We start from the raw sequence: 20,453 nt of genomic DNA on the forward strand, positions 1-20,453 counted from the left end.
GATCTAGATGTTATACTCCTATTGATGCAGCCCAGAATTGCATTGGCTTTTTTAGCTGCCGCGTCACACTGTTGGCTCATGTCAAGTTTGTGGTCAACCAAGACTCCTAGATCCTTTTCACATGTACTGTTCTCAAGCCAGGTGTCTCCCATCTTGTATTTGTGCCTCTCATTTTTTTTGCCCAAGTGCAATACTTTACATTTCTCCCTGTTAAAATTCATCTTGTTTGTTTTTGCCCAGTTCTCTAATCTGTCAAGGTCGTTTTGAAGTGTGATCCTGTCCTCTGGGGTGTTAGCCACCCCTCCCAGTTTAGTGTCATCTGCAAATTTGATCAGGATGCCCTTGAGTCCATCATCCAAGTCGTTGATAAAGATGTTGAATAAGACCGGGCCCAAGACAGAACCCTGTGGCACCCCACTAGTCACTCTTCTCCAGGATGAAGAGGAACCATTGATGAGCACCCTTTGGGTTCGGTCAGTCAGCCAGTTACAAATCCACTGAGTGGTAGCATAGTCAAGACCGCATTTTACCAGCTTCTTTACAAGAATATCATGGGGCACCTTGTCAAATGCCTTGCTGAAATCAAGGTAGGCTACATCCACTGCGTTCCCTTCATCTACCAGGCTTGTAATTCTGTCAAAAAACGAGATCAGGTTAGTCTGACATGACTTATTTTTCTGAAATCCATGCTGACTATTGGTGATCACAGCATTCCTTTCTAGGTGCTCACAGACTCTTTGCTTAATGATCTGCTCCAGAATCTTCCCTGGTATTGATGTCAGACTGACTGGGCGGTAATTATTTGGGTCCTCTCTTTCCCCCTTTTTGAAAATAGGGACAACATTTGCCCTCCTCCAGTCTGCCGGGACTTCGCCTGTTCTCCAGGAATTCTCAAAGATGACTGCCAGTGGTTCTGAGATCACATCTGCCAGTTCTTTTAATACTCTTGGATGCAGTTCATCTGGCCCTGGAGACTTGAATACATCTAAACTAGCCAAATATTCTTGTACTATCTCCTTAGTTATTCTGGGCTGTGTTTCCTTTGCTGAATCACTTGCTCCAAATTCTTCAGGTCAGGCATTGTTTTCTTTATCGGAGAAGACTGAGGCAAAGAAGGCATTGAGGAGTTCAGCCCTTTCTGTGTCCCCTGTTTGCATTTCACCATCTTCTCCTCTGAGTGACCCCACTGTTTCTTTGTTCTTCCTTTTGCTACGAACATACCCATAAAAGCCTTTTTTGTTGCTTTTAACCTCTCTGGCAAGCCTGAGTTCATTCTGTGCTTTAGCTTTTCTGACTTGGTGTCTACACGTGCTGGCTATTTGTTTGAATTCCTCTTTGGTGGTTTCCCCCCTTTTCCATTTTTTGTACACATCCTTTTTTAATCTTAACTCAGTTAAAAGTTCTTTAGATAGCCACCCTGGCTTCTTTAGGCACCTTCCATGTTTCTGTCTCATTGGTATTGCCTGACGTTGTGCTTTTACTATCTCCCTCTTAACAAACTCCCAGCCATCATGAACTCCCTTTCCTTTTAGTATTACTGTCCATGGGATCTCACCCAGCACTTCCCTAAGTTTTGTGAAGTCGGCTTTCTTAAAGTCAAGAAATTGAGTCCTAGTATGCTTGGCTGCTCCTTTCCGCTGTATAGTAAACTTCAGAAGAGCATGATCACTCGCGCCTAATGATCCTTCCACTTCTACCCCACTAACCAGGTCATCAACATTGGTTAGGACCAGATCTAAAATGGCTGTTCCTCTTGTTGCTTCTCCCACTTTCTGGACAATGAAGTTGTCTGCAAGGCCAGTGAGGAATCTGTTTGACCTTATGCTCTTGGCTGAGTTTGTTAGTTTCTGCTCTCTTCACTGTGCAGCGAAGTGCTTGTCACAAGACAATGTTTACATTCCACAGTCAGAGCACTGTTGGGTTTTCCCACGGGAATGGGAGGCTGGATGTGACGTACACTGGTTTCCTGTTTTTCACTGTTCTCTCGGTGTACTTCACTCCGAGGAGAAGAACGGTTGCTTCTCTGCTCCAGCAGAGGCAAGATGCATGTTTGTAATTTCTCAACAATGAACTGAAAATAAAGCAACATTAAGCATGTGGCACGTACTGTTCGTCATTCCGTTGTGCAAAGGACTCTGCAATCACAACATTTTGGTTATCGGGCCCAGAAAGACGTAAATCAAACTGAAGAATGCCGGCAGAGGTACAGAGAAACGGATCGTGTTATCTGCTCTGCGCGTCGAGTTTGATTGATGAAGGTATGTGCTCATGCTCCGGGCAGCCTGCCAGTTTATAATTTATGGCTTTATGGCTGGACTTTGAACTTTTAAAGCCGTTTTGCCGCGATACAGGCAATGGCTGAGAAAGCGAAAGTACTTTTTAAAAGTGCTTTTGGAAGAAGCTGCAGTACTGTGACGCAGCTTGTTTAAAGCAGCAATGATGGCTGATGCAAAGCTGGTTGATGCTTTTGGGATTCCTAAGCTCAATAAGAAAAATTACACGGAGTGGGTACTTTATGCAGAGGCAATTCTGCGGAAAGAAGGTCTGTTTAATGTTATTACAGACAACCCCCCAGCTCCAATTACAGCTGAATGGACAGCTAAGGATTCCAAAGCAAGGGGAACGCTTACATTGATAGTATCCCCAGAAGAGCTCTGTCTGTTGCGTGGAAAGACCACAGCCAGAGAAATTTGGAACTCTTTAAGAGAAGCGCACTTGAGGACAGAAGCTGGTTCCTCAATGTACTACTATGCCAAGCTGCATGGTATGGCTCTTGCTGAAGGTGGAGATGTGCGTAAACATCTGATGGAGATGCAAAATCTGAGACATGAGTTGCAACAGAGAGGACTCAACTTTCCAGAGGCTGTGTATTCCTTCATGATACTACATTCTTTGGGTCCAAGTTGGGAGTCCGTTGCCACTCAGATTGCTGTTCAACCAACTGCTCAGCTCACAGTAGCCTATGTTACTGCCGTGATCCAGAATGAAGCAGATCGCCGGGGTGCTAGCTGCATGGATAAGGGGGAGTCTTCACAGACGTCATCCCAAAATGCAGTGGAACCACCAGAGGGCGACAAAGCTTTGAAGGCAGTGAAATGCTACTCGTGTGGACGTCTAGGCCATATGAAGAGGGAATGCAGATATCCCAGGGCCAAGACAGAGCAGCGCAGCGGAAGCTCATCGCGTGGAAAAGGCCAAAGCAAAGGCAAAGGTCCGGTGTCCAGGACAACGCAGCACAAGGCAATGGTCTCACGTTTCACTCTAAAGGTTGCAAAGGTCCAGAAGACGTCTAGATCTTTCTTCGTTGTTGATTCAGCAGCTACCCACCACATGTGCAACGATAAGAGACTGTTCGTGTCTTTTACACCGCAGGAAGGTGCGATTCACCAGGCGGATGACCACACGATCCCCAGTCAAGGCTACGGAACTGTTGTTCTTCACAGTTTGGACTTAGAGATACAGGATGTACTTTATGTTCCAGATGCCACACACAATCTTCTAAGTGTGATGCAGCTGAATGAACGCAACATTGACGTTTCCTTCAAGAACAAGAAATGCACCATCACAAAGAAAGACGATTATGTATTGCATGCTGAATGTGTTGATCGTTTGTTTGTTTTGTATTATGATGATGTTGTGCAGAATGATACTTGTTGCATTGCAGGTTCTAACAAAAGTTTGCATGCAGGATGTATTCATGATTTTCACAGGAAATTTGGTCATTTGCATTTTGAGGCAGTATCGAAAATGCCTACCTTGGTTGAAGGTATGACTATTAAACCCTGCAGGTACCACATGAAGTGCAAGGCATGCGCAGCAAACAAGGTGAAAATGGCTGTGAAAGGTAAGGTGTCTAGTAGGCAAGCTACAGAACCATACCAGATTGTTCATGCTGATTTAGTTGGTCCACTATCGCCCTCTTTGGGTGGCAATAGGTTCTTCATGGTTCTCATTGATGCATTTTCCAGGTATATTTATGTGTACAATCTCAAGCAGAAATCAGAGGCTTTTCCAAGGTTCAAGGAATTCTGTGCTTGGTTGGAAAATGTGCATGGTAAGAAGATAAAAATTCTTTTCACAGATCGCGGGGGAGAATTCACTTCTCAGCAGTTTGAAGCTTTTCTGACTGAGAAAGGAATTCAACACGATTTGTCCAGTCCTCGCTCGCCATGGCAGAATGGACTTTGCGAAAGGGCAAATCAGACATTGCTTCAAGGGTTAAAAACCTTGCTGCATGATGCCAATCTTCCAGAGAGTTATTGGGCCGAATCTCTCTCGTGTTTTATTTACAGTTACAATCGCAGGTTATCTTCAGCGATTGGTTGTACCCCCTATGAGAAGATGTTTGGCAAGAAACCGTACATCAAGCACATGAAAATTTTTGGTTCTGACATGTGGATTCATTCACCACAAAGCTCCAAGTTAGGCAAACGTGGTTTGCATGGTATCTTTCTAGGTTATCAGAAAGGTTCTTACAGAATAATGATAACTGACTCTAAGACAATTAAGCTCACAAGAAGTGTTGAGTACAATGCCAAGTGGGGGGAGAACGTGGGAATTTTCCAATGTTATCCTGATGACAGTGATGAGACTGAGGATAAGCAACAACAACCCACACCCACTGATGAAGGTTCTAATTCTGAGTCTGAAACTGAATCGGATACTTCAGAGGATTTCAAGAGTGCGAAAGCCTCTATGCGACCCTCTGAAAGTTCTGATCAGGAATTGGAAGAACCATTGTTCACAATAGGTCACTTTTCTCCCAAGAAGGAAGAGGAGAGTGTTGAAGACCAAAGGCTAATTCGCAGGTCACAAAGAGCCACAAAAGGCAGACCTCCAAAGAGATTTGCTGATGAATTTGCTAAGACAGCAGTAGCAGCTGTTAAAAGCTCCAAGAAGGTATTTGAACCTTCAAGTTTCCAAGAAATCCAGGATTTGGATTCTAAGGAAGCTGAGCCATGGTTAAATGCAATGAAGGCTGAGCTTGATTCCTTAGAAAGGAACAAAACTTGGGAGCTAGTTCCAGTAGTTCCAGGAATGAAACTGCTTGGAAGCAAATGGGTCTTCAAAGCGAAGACTGATCAAAATGGCAAGATAGTCAGACACAAAGCCAGATTGGTAGCCAGAGGTTTTGCACAGGTACCAGGTGAAGACTATCACGAGACCTACTCACCCACTGTGAGATATGAGAGCATTAGGCTTATGCTCAAGCTAGCTGCAGAGGAGAATCTACACATTAGTCACCACGATGTGAATACAGCGTTTTTGTACGGATCTCTAGGTGAATCACTTTATATGCTTCCACCTGATGGCGTACAGGTAAAACAGGGATTTGTTTGTGCTCTGAAAAAGTCCCTTTATGGTCTCAAACAAAGTGCACGGTGTTGGCACACAAAACTCACTGAAGCATTGTTTTCTCTAGGTTTTCAGCAAGGGAAAGCTGATCCATGTGTGTTTGTCAAAGAGGAGGGGCAAAAGAAACTGTATTGTTTGTTTTATGTTGATGATATTTTATTCTTTTGGAAAGATGTCACAATGTACAATAACACCCTAGCTCAACTGAAAGAGCACTTTGACATGAAAGATCTTGGTGAGGTAAACAATTACCTATCTCTGGAAATAGAGAAAGATCAAAGTGGTAACATTCTAGTACACCAGTCAAGGAAAATTGCTGATGTGTTAAGCAAACTAAACCTGATGGATGCTAACCCTGTAGACACACCGATGACAACAGGTTATCAGGTAGAAGACACTGAAGAAGCATTTTCTGACACTACACTGTACAGAAGTGTGCTAGGCAAACTAAACTTCATTGCCAGATGTTCAAGACCTGACATAGCTGTTAGCTGTAATTTGCTAAGCAGACAAGTCAACAATCCTACTGTTAAGGATTGGAAAGCTCTGAAACGCATAGCACGCTATTTGAAAGGCACTATGCATTACAGACTGAGATTTAACAATCAGAAGTCTGGTGGTCTTGAAATTTTTGCAGATGCAAGTTTTGGAAGTGACACTGCAGACAGGAAAAGTACGTCAGGAGTTTGCTACATGTACAATCAGGGTCATAGAATCATAGAATCATAGAGTTGGAAGAGACCACAAGGGCCATCGAGTCCAACCCCCTGCCAAGCAGGAAACACCATCAGAGCACTCCTGACATATGGCTGTCAAGCCTCTGCTTAAAGACCTCCAAAGTAGGAGACTCCACCACACTCCTTGGCAGCAAATTCCACCGTCGAACAGCTCTTACTGTCAGGAAGTTCTTCCTAATGTTTAGGTGGAATCTTCTTTCTTGTAGTTTGGATCCATTGCTCCGTGTCCGCTTCTCTGGAGCAGCAGAAAACAACCTTTCTCCCTCCTCTATGTGACATCCTTTTATATATTTGAACATGGCTATCATATCACCCCTTAACCTCCTCTTCTGCAGGCTAAACATGCCCAGCTCCCTTAGCCGTCTATTTGATTGGTCATGCAAGAAGCAAACAACAATTAGCTTAAGTACTTGTGAAGCTGAACTGAATGCACTGTCTTATTCACTTAAGGATTGTGAATGGTTATTACAATTGTGCAAAGACATGAAAATTCCTGTCAAATGTCCAATCCAGGTTTACCAGGACAACAAAGCATGTTTGGCTTTGCTGAATTCGGAAGGTTGTAAGCAAAGCACGAAGCACTTGCAATTGAAGGTGCAACATGCTAGGGAACATATTCAGAAGGGACTCGTAACGGTGTCCTATATGCCAGGTAATGAAATTCCTGCTGATGTATTGTCCAAGATTGTATCAAGGGATCAACACTGTACCTATGTACAGAAGTTGGGTTTGTACTGATATTGTACGAACACGCTGCCCAGTGATGTTCACAGAAAGGGGGAGGATGTTAGTTTCTGCTCTCTTCACTGTGCAGCGAAGTGCTTGTCACAAGACAATGTTTACATTCCACAGTCAGAGCACTGTTGGGTTTTCCCACGGGAATGGGAGGCTGGATGTGACGTACACTGGTTTCCTGTTTTTCACTGTTCTCTCGGTGTTCTTCACTCCGAGGAGAACGGTTGCTTCTCTGCTCCAGCAGAGGCAAGATGCATGTTTGTAATTTCTCAACAATGAACTGAAAATAAAGCAACATTAAGCATGTGGCACGTACTGTTCGTCATTCCGTTGTGCAAAGGACTCTGCAATCACAACAGAGTTTGACATCCAACAAATATCCGGGTAATTGAAGTCCCCCATTACTACTATCTCCCTTCTTTTTGCATGCTTGGCCATCTGTTCCAGGAAGGCATCATCTATGTCCTCCGTTTGGCTTGGGGATCTATAGTAAACTCCCACAATGAGGTCACTGTTATTCTTCTCTCCCTTAATTTTGACCCAAATGCTCTCACTTTGGCTTTGAGGTTCTAAATCTTGGATCTCTTCACAGGTATACACATCCCTGACATATAACGCCACTCCTCCTCCTTTCTTGTCTGGTCTGTTTCTCTGAAATAGATTGTATCCCCCCATTATTACATTCCAATCGTGGGACTTATCCCACCAGGTTTCAGTGATGCCTATTATGTCATATTTAGTTTGCTGTACCAAGAGCTCAAGCTCATCTTGTTTATTTCCCATGCTTTGCGCATTAGTGTACAGACATTGAAGTCCATTAATCATTCCCCCATGTCTCTTATTTAAGGATTTTTTCCTCCCACCACTAGGTCTGTGTGCTGTTTGCTCCATTTGGTCTATGACATTTGGATGATCATCTTCATCAATTGATAGACTCCTACCTTCAGGAGCACTGTCTCCCTCCCCCACATTAGTCAGTTTAAAGCTCTCCTGATGAGGTTTCTGAGATTTTTGGCAAAAACATTTCTCCCAACCGTTGTGAGGTGCAGCCCATCACTTGCCAGAAGTCCATCTTCAAGAAACTGCAGTCCGTGATCTAAGAATCCAAACCGTTCCTGTTTACACCATTTGCGAAGCCAGCTGTTCACTTCCACTATTTTTCCCTCTCTCCCTGGGCCACGTCGTTCAACTGGGAGGACAGATGAGATGACAATTTGTGCATTTAATTGCTTCAATTTCCTGCCCAGAGCCTCGTAGTCTCTTTTGATCTTCTGGAGGCTATTGCTTGCAGTGTCATTGGTTCCCACATGAACCAAGAGGAAGGGGTATTTGTCAGTGGGTTTTATGATTCCTTGCAGTCGTTCAGTTACATCTTGGATCTTAGCCCCGGGGAGACAGCACACTTCCCGAGACATCTTTTCTGGCCCACAGATCACTGCTTCTGTTCCCCTCAGTAGGGAATCCCCTATCACCACTACACGCCTCCTCTTGGGTTTGGTCGGGGTTCTTCCGTGAGCTGTCCGTTCCAAGGTCGCCTGCACATTCCCTGAGGACTGACTTTGCTGCTCGTCTTCATATACCTGATCGACTGTAATGAGGGAGAGATCCTCAACTGGAGTCTGCTCTTTGTCTTCCATGCTAGGGGAGAGGACCTCAAAGCGATTGTGTATTTCTAAACAATCAGAGCGAACCCTGGGCCTCCTACTTCTTTGAGTCACGTTTCTCCATATATCTGGCTTCTGTGTTGGTGAACTAGCCTCCTTCTCAGGGGAATCCCCTGTCACCTCCTTGGTGGAGACGGTGTGCTCTGTTGCTTCCAAGAAGATCTCCAGCTCTCTAATTCTTTGGAGCGTAGCTACACGTTCCTCCAGTTGCTGGACTTTGTCTTTTAAGAGGACAATCAACATGCAATTGCTGCAGGTAAAGCTGCCTGCAACCTTTGGCAAGATGGCAAACATTGCGCAGGAACCGCAGGCGACTGCAGCTGTTCCCTCCCCCTCCATCTTGAGAACGTGTCGTTGGGGGTGGCTACAGTGGTCCTCCATCATAAAAAGCGTGAAGACAGGACAAATAACTCCCCCCACAATAAAAACCTAAGTCTCCCCCAACGAACGTTTGAGACTAGCTCCCCTAAATCTAAAAGATGGATCAAACTGCACGCGCCGCTGCCCTTCAAGCTCTGATAAGCTCCTCCCACAGCTAATCCCCTGCCTCAACAGAAACTCTGCCCCTTTGACCTTTGCACAGGGAGAGCAGCTACTCAGCCACAAAGAAACACACACACACACACACACACACACACACACAAGAAAAACCTTTTTGCTCCTTCTTCAACTGCTGCCCTGCAAGCTCTTCCATTGTATCCTTTGGGAATGGCTGGCTGAGTTGGCTGCAGTGCTTTGTGGTGTTTCCAGTCCTACCTGCAAATTATCATCTGCCAATCACTGGCTTTAAATATAGAAATGGGTATCCCAAGCTTATGGCAGATAAAATGGAAATGTTAACCTTTCTAAACAATTTCTGACTTTGGGGAGGAAATGTGTGCACAACCACCAAAAAGGTTATATGCAGCCAAGAGAGAACAAAAGATTCCTTTTCTAATAAGGAAACAGAGAGCACTTATATTTACTTTGTCAACGAACATGTCACATATTTTGTCACGGAAATATTGTTATTCCATACAGGTACACTGTGGGACGCGGGTGGCGCTGTGGGTTAAACCACAGAGGACTTGCCGATCAGAAAGTTGGCGGTTCGAATCCCCGTGACGGGGTGAGCTCCCGTTGCTCGGTCCCTCCTGCCAACCTAGCAGTTCGAAAGAATGTCAAAGTGCAGGTACCATATTTATTTTTCGCCCTATAGGATGCACTTTCCCCCCTCCAAAAATGAAGGGGAAATATGTGTGCATCCTATGGGGCGAATGCAGGATTTCACTGAAGCCTGGAGAGCGAGAGGGGTCGGGTCACACCGTCCCCTCTCGCTCTCCAGGCTTCAGGATGATATCCGCAAGCCAGGGGACCCCGTGGGAGTTCCTGCAGGACTCCCTAGGCTTGCGGATAGCAGCCTGCTACCCGAAGCCCGGGGTGCACTGAGCAGCCTGTTCTGGGGGCTGCGGTCAGGGGAAGCTCCCCCACCCCAGCCCCACGGGGTCCCTTTACCTTTACACTTACACTGTGGAGAGTTATGGGCAAAAATCTCCTCTGCCACATAACCATATCACATAAAAGTTTCAAAGCACACTTTCTTCTTATTTGTTTGGTAGAGGGCAACTTCAATTTGCAAGGGCAAATTTTAGTTGGCAAGGTTGAAAGCTAAGGGCACACTTCCTCTCCCCCCATGTGGTTATGGTGTGCTTTGGTTTGTTTTCTGCAGTGGACTGACCTGATTCAGCCACTGCCAGCAAGGCCAATGGTAGGAATTAGGTATGTCCTCCTTGTATCTGAGCGGCTCAGCCAATGGCAGCGGGAGACACTACTGCTTACTCCACATTTCTGTGACAGTAAAATAGCCAATCATTGCCTGGAGCTTTATTACCATGAGAAAATACTTAAATGTACTGTAATCAACTTTGCACCACTGCAGAGATATGAATGAAATAAAAACAAGTGTGCTCAGATGTTTTATTTAGCTACTGTGATTATTTTCAGTACAGGCACCTGAAATATCAGCTGTCTGAATGATCTGAAACGCCCACTGAAATCTGTGACTAGATATCAAAGGTGAACATAAAAGTAGAGTCCTTCATGAATTATCGGTGCAAAAAGTACTTATCCATTAGGAGTTTTTTCTCAAATGCTGGTTGTTATTCAAGAACCAAAGCAGAAAAACAGCCAGTTTTAATGCACTGCATTAAAAGGCTTTCTAACCAAGGCAGGCAGACACTGGGTTGGTTTAAATGTAATTCTAACCAAACTGTAGTGAAGCATTATGAGAATGAGCCTAATCTTCCCCCAGGTTTGCACCCGTCCTGCTCTTCCTGCCGTGTGTCATGAGGAGGTGTGTGGAAGCTCCTGCTTCTCTTTTGCACGAGCTACAGCTCTCTGTGTCATCTGAACCCAGACAAACTGTGGTCAATCTTAACTAAGGTTAATGGGAACAAGCCAACTTCAAATCATGGTTTATGATGTTACCGTATTTTTCGCCCTATAGGGCGCACTTTTTCCCCTCCAAAAATGAAGGGGAAATGTGTGTGCGTCCTATGGGGCGAATGCAGGAAGCCTGAAGCCTGGAGAGTGAGGGAGGTCGGTGCGCACCGACCCCTCTCGCTCTCCAGGCTTCAGGAGGCTATCCGCTAGCCGTGGGAGACGCAGCTCTCCCACGTCTAGCGGAGACCTTGCTGGCACCCAGAAGCTTTGGGCGCGCTGAGCTCAGCACGCCCCAAGCTTTGGGCTTTGCGCAGCTCTCCGCTAGCCATGGGAGAGCCGCGCAAAGTCGCGCGGCTCTCCCACGGCTAATGGAGACCTTGCCGGCACCCAGAAGCTTTGGGCGCGCTGAGCTCAGAATGCCCCAAGCTTTGGGCTTCGCGCAGCGCTCCGCTAGCCGTGGGAGAGCCGCGCAAAGTCGCGCGGCTCTCCTACGGCTAGCGGATAGCAGCCTGTTCTGGGGGCTGGGGAAGCTCGGGCTCTCCCCACCCCAGCCCCGCACCTGGGGAAAAAAAATTTCTCCCCTTTATTTCCCCCCCAAAAACCGAGGTGCGTCCTATGAGGCAAAAAACACAGTAGCTTGTTTTCACTAACTATCATTAAGATCAACCACAATTCAGGGTTGATATGACACACTAAACTGTAGTTAACCTAAAATGGAAGATCATAGAATCATAGAATCATAGAGTTGGAAGAGACCACAAGGGCCATCGAGTCCAACCCCCTGCCAAGCAGGAAACACCATCTGATCCCATGCCAAGGGAGGAGAAGGGAGTGGGCAGGCCTGGAAGGAACCCCTGGTTAGTAGGCTGGGCTCAGTCTCTAGATCGGTAGTCACTGAGATGAAACACTTGGATGAAAGGGTACGTACACAATACTCTTTCTTTCATAGTGCTTAATTTAGCCCCTCTGACAACCACTCTCTTGCATTTTTTGATATCACAGAATGACTTATTTGACATTATTACTGTGCTCCACTAAAGGGTAGAAGTGATTTTGTTATTTGGGATATTAACAATACTTCTCACCTAGGATGAACATGGGATGTGCTCAGAACATTTTTTTAAAATCACAATGTGATTTTTTAAAACTACAGTGGTGCCTCGCAAGACGAAAAGAATCCGTTCTGTGATTCTCTTCGTCTAGCGGTTTTTTCGTCTTGCGAAGCAAGCCCATTGACGGATTAGCGGATTAGCGCTATTAGCGGCTTTTAGCGGCTTTTCGGATCAGCTGATAAGCGGCTTAGTGGCTTAGAAAAAGGGGGGAAAGGGGAAAAAACCCGCAGGAACTCGCAAGACATTTTCGTCTTGCGAAGCAAGCCCATAGGAGATTCTTTTGCGAAGCACCTCCAAAACGGAAAACTCTTTCGTCTAGCGAGTTTTCCGTCTTGCGAGGCATTCGTCTTGCGGGGCACCACTGTATGGACAAGGAGAATCAAGAGTGATTGAGAAGCCTCCTTACACAAATATGCCATGTCAAGTCAGATGATATTCCCTTAACTACCATCTAGGTCAGAGCTGATTGCTGCCCTGAGCAACTAGGACAGGGGTCAGCAAACTTTTTCAGCAGGGGCTGATCCACTGTCCCTCAGACCTTGTGGGGGGCCGGACTATATTTTGGAGGGGGGGATGAATGAATTCCTATGCCCCACAAATAACCCAAAGGTGCATTTTAAATAAAAGGACACATTCTACTCATGTAAAAGCATGTTAATTCCTGAACTGTCCATGGGCCAGATCTAGAAGGCGATTGGGCCGGATCCGGCCCCCGGGCCTTAGTTTGCCTACCTATGAACTTGGATAACTGATCTCACTGGTGATAAACTGGCCAGTGTCCTAACCTGGCACCTGAGACCAAGAGGCATCCAGTGCAGGGACATCAAAGGCTGCTCTGACTAGAACAGAATGCTCCCTTCCTCCACAGTAAATCCTCCCCCCTTGAGCTGCTTCACTGCTAAATACTCACCTTAGCCCTTGTCTGTTCCCACGTACAAGGTGGTAACATGCATGAGCTTTCACATCCCATTCAAAATAATGGCCATCCAACAAAAGGTTGGTTTAGTATTCACAAGTTTGTTGTCACTTTTGCAATAAATCTTTGAAGACTGACATCATGACAACCTGAATGGATGTAACTGCAATTATTTAGAATGGAAACATCATCAACATGAGAAACCGCCTTAGATTAAGCCCCCTAATAGATTCTTGTGTCTAGGTCAAATTCCATAATTGCCATGCAGAAACATATTCTAAGTTATGCTTACCTTTTCAATTTTCTCATCCAGCATCCTGAAGAATTCTTGTTGGCTTTCAGAGATGTGCATGCTGAAACACACAAAAAGAACAGATTCATTTCCCTTTTTTGTGTATTCAGTCAGCAATTGAGGGCACTCCTTTTTAAATAAAAATTTTGATTCTCCTGCTGCTAAAGGAATTGAACACAAGTGCTGTTCTTTGTACTTTGTTTTTGCTGCTGCCTTTGGTCTGATAACTTGTGCTCTAATTGTTGAATGACTGCTGTTTGCATTTCTGTCTGTGAGCCACCTTGAGCAACTCCTTTGGTGGAGGGGGAAAGCAGGGGGTAGGATTCAAGTACCGTAGATTCCAGCGTATTAGGCGACTGGGCGTATAAGGTGACCCCCAACTTTTGCTGTTCAATTTTAGAGTTTTAGAGTTATAGAGTTTGAGCGCCGCCAGGGCAGAGCGGGCGTTTGGCGGGCAGGCGCCACGCTCGGAAGGACTTTCCACGTCCCCTTCTGTGGGGAGGGAGGAGGAGTGACGGCAGAAGGGGCACCTCTGTTAAGGGTTTCAGAACTTACAGGGTTAAAGAGTTCTGAGTGACGTTCTGAATGACGTCTCACATTCTGAGGCGTGGTTACAGACACATTCGGGAGTGGTTTTACTCTGAGTGTTTCAGTCTGTGTTTGCTCCTATGCAAGGCGAGAGAGAAGATGTGTGCTCTCTCACCAGGAGATTTATGAGCTGTTTTACTGCACGAATAAAGACTTGGAGATAAGCAAAGAAGCCTGCGTCAAGTCTGAATTATTACCCACACACTGCAATCGCTTCTAGTCGCTGCGATCGCTCTGCTAACCGGCCAAAGAGGCAGCAGGACGTTTGGATCGGCACGGACAGTTAGCAAGCTGCGCAAGGGAAGCGTGCCAGGCTCCATTTTTGCTTTCTTGGCCCTCTTGGCCATCATAACCTCTGCTCACAGGCTCCCTCTCCTCCTTCCCAACGTATAAGACGACCCCGACTTTTGGGGTGATTTTCCAGCGATAAAAAGTCGTCTTGTATGCTGGAACATACGGTAAGATTTCCTTGAAGTAGATCCACTGAAATTAATGAACACAACTATGTTAAGTCTATTCATTTCAGTGGGTATTACTCTACTTGCCGTAGTTAAACACCACTGAGGATATCAATTTTCAAAATAAAATATTTGAGAGGCCCAGTGAGATCAATAAATGGACCCAATCTGCTGTACACAGACACTGTGTACAGTACTGTGTCACTCTTAAGGCTGCCACATTCAAACTAGAGAGGAAAGCACTGGCCCCAATCCACTGCCATTTCCGTTCCGCTGGCTGACCAATGTGAGAAATAAGGCATTAGGTCGAATCCTTAGTCTATTTCCTGGTAGAGGATGAATTGGTACATTACCCTCTTCCTCTAGCAGGTGCAGTATCTCAGGGGACCCTCGTAAAGGGGTCTGGGTGTAAGATTCTGTCCAGAAGTCAAGAGGGGAGCGGAAGGACCATAGAACTTCCAATGGTGGCCTTGGGGGCCGTTTTAGTTGACCTGCATCTTGGGGTGGCCTGTAACCCAGGCATGATCCTATCTAAACGTCAGCCTTCAGGCAGGAGGCTGATTCAGGATACACACCCAGGGGCATAAGCCGAAGCCTACTCTCATCTGTAATCAATTGGCAGGGGGTTGGACTCGATGGCCCTTGTGGTCTCTTCCAACTCTATGATTCTATGAAGTTGTGGCCATTTTCAATTCCAGAACATTGTTGTGTCAATTTTTTACCTGTTACCACCTCGGCCCTTCCTGTCCCCAGGGCACACTGTGTGTGGGCCTCTGTCAGAAGTCAGCCAGCAATAAAATCACATGGAATAAGTGAATTTTACTCTTTATTAGAAGAAACTGGATTTGCTCACTCTGGCCTAGTGAGCACCACAACTTTTCTTTGGTAAGTCTTGCCCAGTGCCGGATTTATGTATAAGCTAAACAAGCTATAGTTTAGGGCCCCACTCTCTTGGGGGTCCCCAAAAAATTTAAAAGAAGAAAAAACCTGGATGTACATTTCCAAAATATAAGATAAAAAACAAATAAATTAAAACCTACATACAGCAACAGTGTTGTGGTGTTGTGTAGGCTCCTATGATGTAAGTAATGGGCCCTGCCTGCTAGCCTGCTCCCTAAATTATCACATACAAAGGGCCCCATTACCTTCAGAAGCTTAGTGCCTCATCAAACCTAAATCCGGCCCTGGTCTTGCCCCTCCTTCCCACAGCTGCCTAAGTCTCCTCTTCTCCTCTCCCAAGCAATCTGAGACTATGACAGCGTGCCTACCTTTACTCCTCCCGCTTCATGCCTCTCCTGTCGCAGCAGGAAGGGGAGACACCCTTGCTTCTTCACCAGCCTGGCTCATCTCTGCCTCTGGGCCTCCCTCATCCCACTCTCCTGCTTCCACTTCTGCCTTTGGACTTGCCTATGAGAGCATCAGATGCCCACTGCCGATTTACTCCAGTTGAGAAGATTAAAGGCAAATCCACCCTGAGGCACAGGCAGGATGCAAATATACACTGTAAAATGGCACTCTCTCCTGTTGTATACTGAACTGTGCCACCCCTGTCACTCACACTCACCAACATATTCTAGATGGAAATAAGGACTTCTGTGTTCTTTAAAGCAGCTGCATTCTCGCATTACTGCCTGTGACGTCCCCATCCATTCATACACATTGCTGAAGGCAGGCTGTATGTTGTATTTATTTACCTTGAGGTTAACTGTCTTGCGCGGATTTGAAAGCAAACATGGTGTCTGTCCTTCCAGTTAAAAGTACATTAGAAAAACAGCAATCCTGTAATTCTTCAAATTCAACAGTGCCAGCTGCAGCATGCGGAATGGCAGGGAAAACGTGATTCACTAAAGATGGGTACCAGGAAAACAGCATCCTGGATCCAACCAAATGCCTATCTAGTTTAGCACCTGAGTCTCACAGGGGCGCCGATGGGAAGCTTGCATGCAGGACCCAGATTTTGAGTCCCCAAAACTGGCCTACAGGGGCATAATGACGGACAGTGGAAGTAAGGTCAGTCATGTCAATAAGGCTACCCGTGGCTTCTAGCCAACTGTCCCTGTTGCACAAGGGTCATTAAAGCACACACCGAGAGCTGCAGCCTGGCAGATCTGAGTACGACGTAAAAGAGCCCTGCATATATCACTGCCTTGGATGAGAGGGAGCAAATTCAGAAGACAGATCACTACTGATGACTTGAATTACAGGGGAGACAGACGGTGCCTGGCCTCCTTATTTATTTTTGCAAAGGCTACTGAAGGCATGGTGTGGATAAACTTTGGTTGAGCTGGGGGGCGGGAGCTCGTTGATTCCATTGAGCCCTCTCACCAAATAATGTGAGCATTGCAAGCACCAACGTTGAAAGCGAGGGTTTTGCAGGGCTGCCCATAGAACCAATCAGTCATGATTTATAGCTTTCCCCTGAAAGGTCTTTCTGTAAAGTTCAGATGTAGCACAGTCACTCTTTAACACTAAACTCACTGAAAATCTCTAGTACACATTGACATTTCCCAGGCCAGGTTCTCTCTCTCCCCCCACCCCCCAAAATCACTTCTCTCCAGGCAGAAGGTCAGATAATTTACTTCCATTAACCTCGCAGAACCATGAGGCCCAGGTCAGCGGGGCCATGTTTCACAGCAGTGTGCAGGATTGGAAAAATACTATTATTAGTTGCCAGCAAAGTGCTGCCAGTGCATTTGTGTGGTACAGGACAGAAGCCGACAGACCCTGCCCCAAGGGAGAATAAAAGCTGAACACACAGAGTGAGGTCAGATGCTCTCACAAAGCCAGAGGACACGGGGAGGGGGCTGCTCAGGGGATGAGCTGGGAGCATTTTGTGCACCTTCAGTAGAAGAGGTGCCCCAGTTCCAGTTATGAAATTCACAGAAAGATTTAGGTTGAGGGTGTAGGAAAATGTTAAATGGCACAGGGTCAATTTACGGGATCACACTCCCCCCTCCAAACCATCATTTAGACATAACATCACCATCCCTCTAAATTTTTCATTTCAACAAGCACACATTTGTGTTACCAGGACTGGCATATGCCGCAACTTTATAAGTTTATTTTATTAAGGAGGGGGCTTTATCCCCTTATTACTTTTTTTGGCGCTTCTGCAAATCTTGGATTCACTCTTGGAAGTGAATCAGGTTAACAAGCTCATTTGACAGTGTATACTCTGCTTAAGTTGTAACAAAGCAAAGGCAGACCCTTGCTTCAATGAGATAAAAGGGGCAGTAAGGGAAAGGGTGGGGGACAAAACAGTAACATCAGTTGAATGTGAGTAACTGAAGTTGTATATTCTTAGGCTCTCTCTTCCAAAATCCAACCACTTACCTACTCAAGGAGGGAGAATGGTTAGTATGAATGAATGAGATTATTCATGCCTTGAACCAGAAAGCTCTCTCCGTGGTAACAGCCACACTTTCATCATTTGCTGCAGTTAGCCTCTGTCCAAGATGGACCGATGCAGAAAAATTCAGCAGTACTTTCAACTAGTCCTCATGCAGCTTACCCCTTTTAAAAAGTAAGCCCTTTTTAGCAAAGAGCAGAATGCCAGCGTGAGCAAACCCCAGCCATGAAGCCACATATACCCCAACTTCTCCCTCTCAGGATCAAGTCATGTGCAGAGACATAGTTCTGCTATGTCATTTATAAAAGGTGACAAGGAAATGTCAGGGCAGCTGATGACCTGCTTGACATGCAGAGCATGACAGACACAGCCTGTTTACTCTACAATGCCATCCAAAATAACAATAGTAGATCATTTGAAATCCCAGCCTTGCTTCTGTAACTCTCTAGGTGCCAACACAGTTAAGTTTTGTTTGTTCACAAAACAAAGGTTTTATTTTTAGAATGATTACGGGGATGGCACTTGTAATTACTAACAAGGGATGTATGTTGGAAAAAGTTAAATGATTCGCTTGTAACACTAAATATCCCACAAGCACTGCTATTGCAGCCCATTGTGTAAGAAATTTCATTTTTACAACAATCTGAACAGGTGGACTGTGAAAACAGCAATGTTGCCATGTATCTGCGCTAGCATTTCCCAACCTAGCACCCCACAAATGCTTTGGACGTCCATACCCATCAGCCCCAGGCAGCATCATTCAAGCCATCTGGCAGGGACCAGGTTGAGGAAGGCTCACCTGGACATGCCAGCCGGCCCTTCTGCCAGGCCTGCCCTTCTGTTCCATCTGCCCTCCCCTGGTTTCAGTTTTTATTTTCTATCTGACACTCAAAATGCTATAGCTATAGAACATGCTCAGTCCTCATCTGGCTGGGGATCTTTTTGGTACTGGGGTTGGTGGAAGGGGTGTTTCATTAGGGTGTTTTTTTTTTTTAAGTATTCATTTACTTCTGCTAACCTCAGGTTTCCTTCAAGCATACAAATATCTCCCTCTTGTTTTTCGCTGGCTCTGCTTTGGTTCCATTTCTTTTGGCATTCTCCCCACTGCCATTACTCTGCTCAGAAGAAAGAACCTTCTCCTCCATGCAAGTTGGCAGAAAGCAAAAGGTAGGTAGCATAAGTGAGAAAGTACATAGACAAAGAAGCACAGCTGGGATGAGATGCTCAAGGTGTGTCACGCTTCCCGTCCTAGTTCTGCTCACCAAAAGCCAGAAGATCCGTTTGCTTATTCCAGCAACCCAACTTGATTTCTCACGGCACCCGAAGAGAACTCGGTGTTCAAGTATGAAACCACTGCAAAGAGCTTCAGGTACAAGTGTGGTACCTGAGTGTGGTACAACTGTGGTACACAGAGCTTCAGGTACCTGAGTGTGGTGGAGTCTCCTTCTTTGGAGGTCTTTAAGCAGAGGCTTGACAACCATATGTCAGGAGTGCTCTGATGGTGTTTCCTGCTTGGCAGGGGGTTGGACTCGATGGCCCTTGTGGTCTCTTCCAACTCTATGATTCTATGATTCTATGATTCTAAGTCACAGGAGTTCAGCAACAAAGCTGTTTTTAATTGGCAGTGTTTATATCTGAAAGCGGAAAAGCAAGACTACCCAAATTCTCATGGGCATTCCCTTGTCTTTGTGCAGATACCATGCCACCTACTGCTAGGTACAGAGGCTGGCTGTGGCAGCCCCTAGGGAGACATCCAACTTTCCTCTAGTTCTATGGATGTACCAACACAGATTTTCAACCTCTGTACAAGATATTCTGATTCTGGGGCCTGAAACTATATTTTAAGCCAGATTTCAGGACCCAATGCTACAGCCCAGATTTAGATATTGTGTGGCTTGAACTAACCACAGTTCAAAATCCAAACTACAGCCTGAGCCATTGACAAACCAGAACTGAGAGCTGATTCTCTGCTTTGTTTCCCATCTGCTCAGCACTCCAGTGCAGTAGCTAGTTCGCACAATCCAAGGTCTTCAAGTCTGCTTAAACAAAGGCTACCAGCTTGGATTTGCTGTTTTCTCCCCTCTCTCAAAATACAGTGTCCTGCTTTTTAATTTTTTAAAAATAGTTAAAATGGCAACACCTTGATCACAGTACAAAGCTGGAGTAGTCAATGTGGTTCCCTCCAGAATTTGATGGGCTCCCCACCGGAATGAAATTCACGGCATGTAATGCCTTGAAGGAAAATATTATGAAAATGATATATACCGTATTTTTCGCTCTATAACACGCACTCGACCATAACACGCACGTAGTTTTTAGAGGAGGAAAATCCGTAGGCATGCCACCCGTAGGCATTCCCTCCATAACACGCACAGACATTTCCCCTTACTTTTTAGGAGGAAAAAAGTGAGTGTTATGGTGCAAAAAATACGGTAGGTGGTACATGACCCCAGTCAAGCTTGCAAAGATATATCACCTGTCTGATAATAAATGTTGGAAATGCAAGGAGGCTGAAGGGACATTTTTTCACCTCTGGCGGACCTGTCCAAAAGTGAAGGCCTTCTGGGAAATGATTTACAATGAGCTAAAAAAGGTATTTAAATATACCTTTACCAAGAAACCAGAGGCTTTCCTCTTGGGCATTGTCGGCCAGAAAGTGTTAAAAAAGGACAGAACTTTTTTTATGTACGCGACTACAGCAGCAAGAATACTTATTGCAAAACATTGGAAGACACAAGATTTGCCTACACTGGAAGAGTAGCAGACGCAATTGATGGATTATATGGAACTGGCTGAAATGACTGGCAGAATCCGAGATTTGGGAGA

The 20,453-nt window shown here is 45.6% G+C and overlaps 1 protein-coding gene across 2 annotated transcripts in view; it reads right to left on the minus strand.

Moving 5' to 3' along the window:
• Positions 1-20,453, minus strand: part of LOC309534497 (uncharacterized protein C1orf21) — a 168,489-nt gene that overhangs the window by 30,249 nt on the left and 117,787 nt on the right. For both annotated transcript variants that reach the window (XM_082226707.1, XM_082226706.1), the window contains exon 5: positions 13,233-13,293. In XM_082226707.1, the coding sequence (XP_082082833.1) occupies positions 13,233-13,293 (61 nt within the window). The remainder of the gene's footprint in view (positions 1-13,232; positions 13,294-20,453) is intronic.

Source organism: Podarcis vaucheri, assembly GCF_965113315.1.
Source record: "Podarcis vaucheri genome assembly, chromosome: 6".
NCBI lineage: Eukaryota > Metazoa > Chordata > Lepidosauria > Squamata > Lacertidae > Podarcis > Podarcis vaucheri.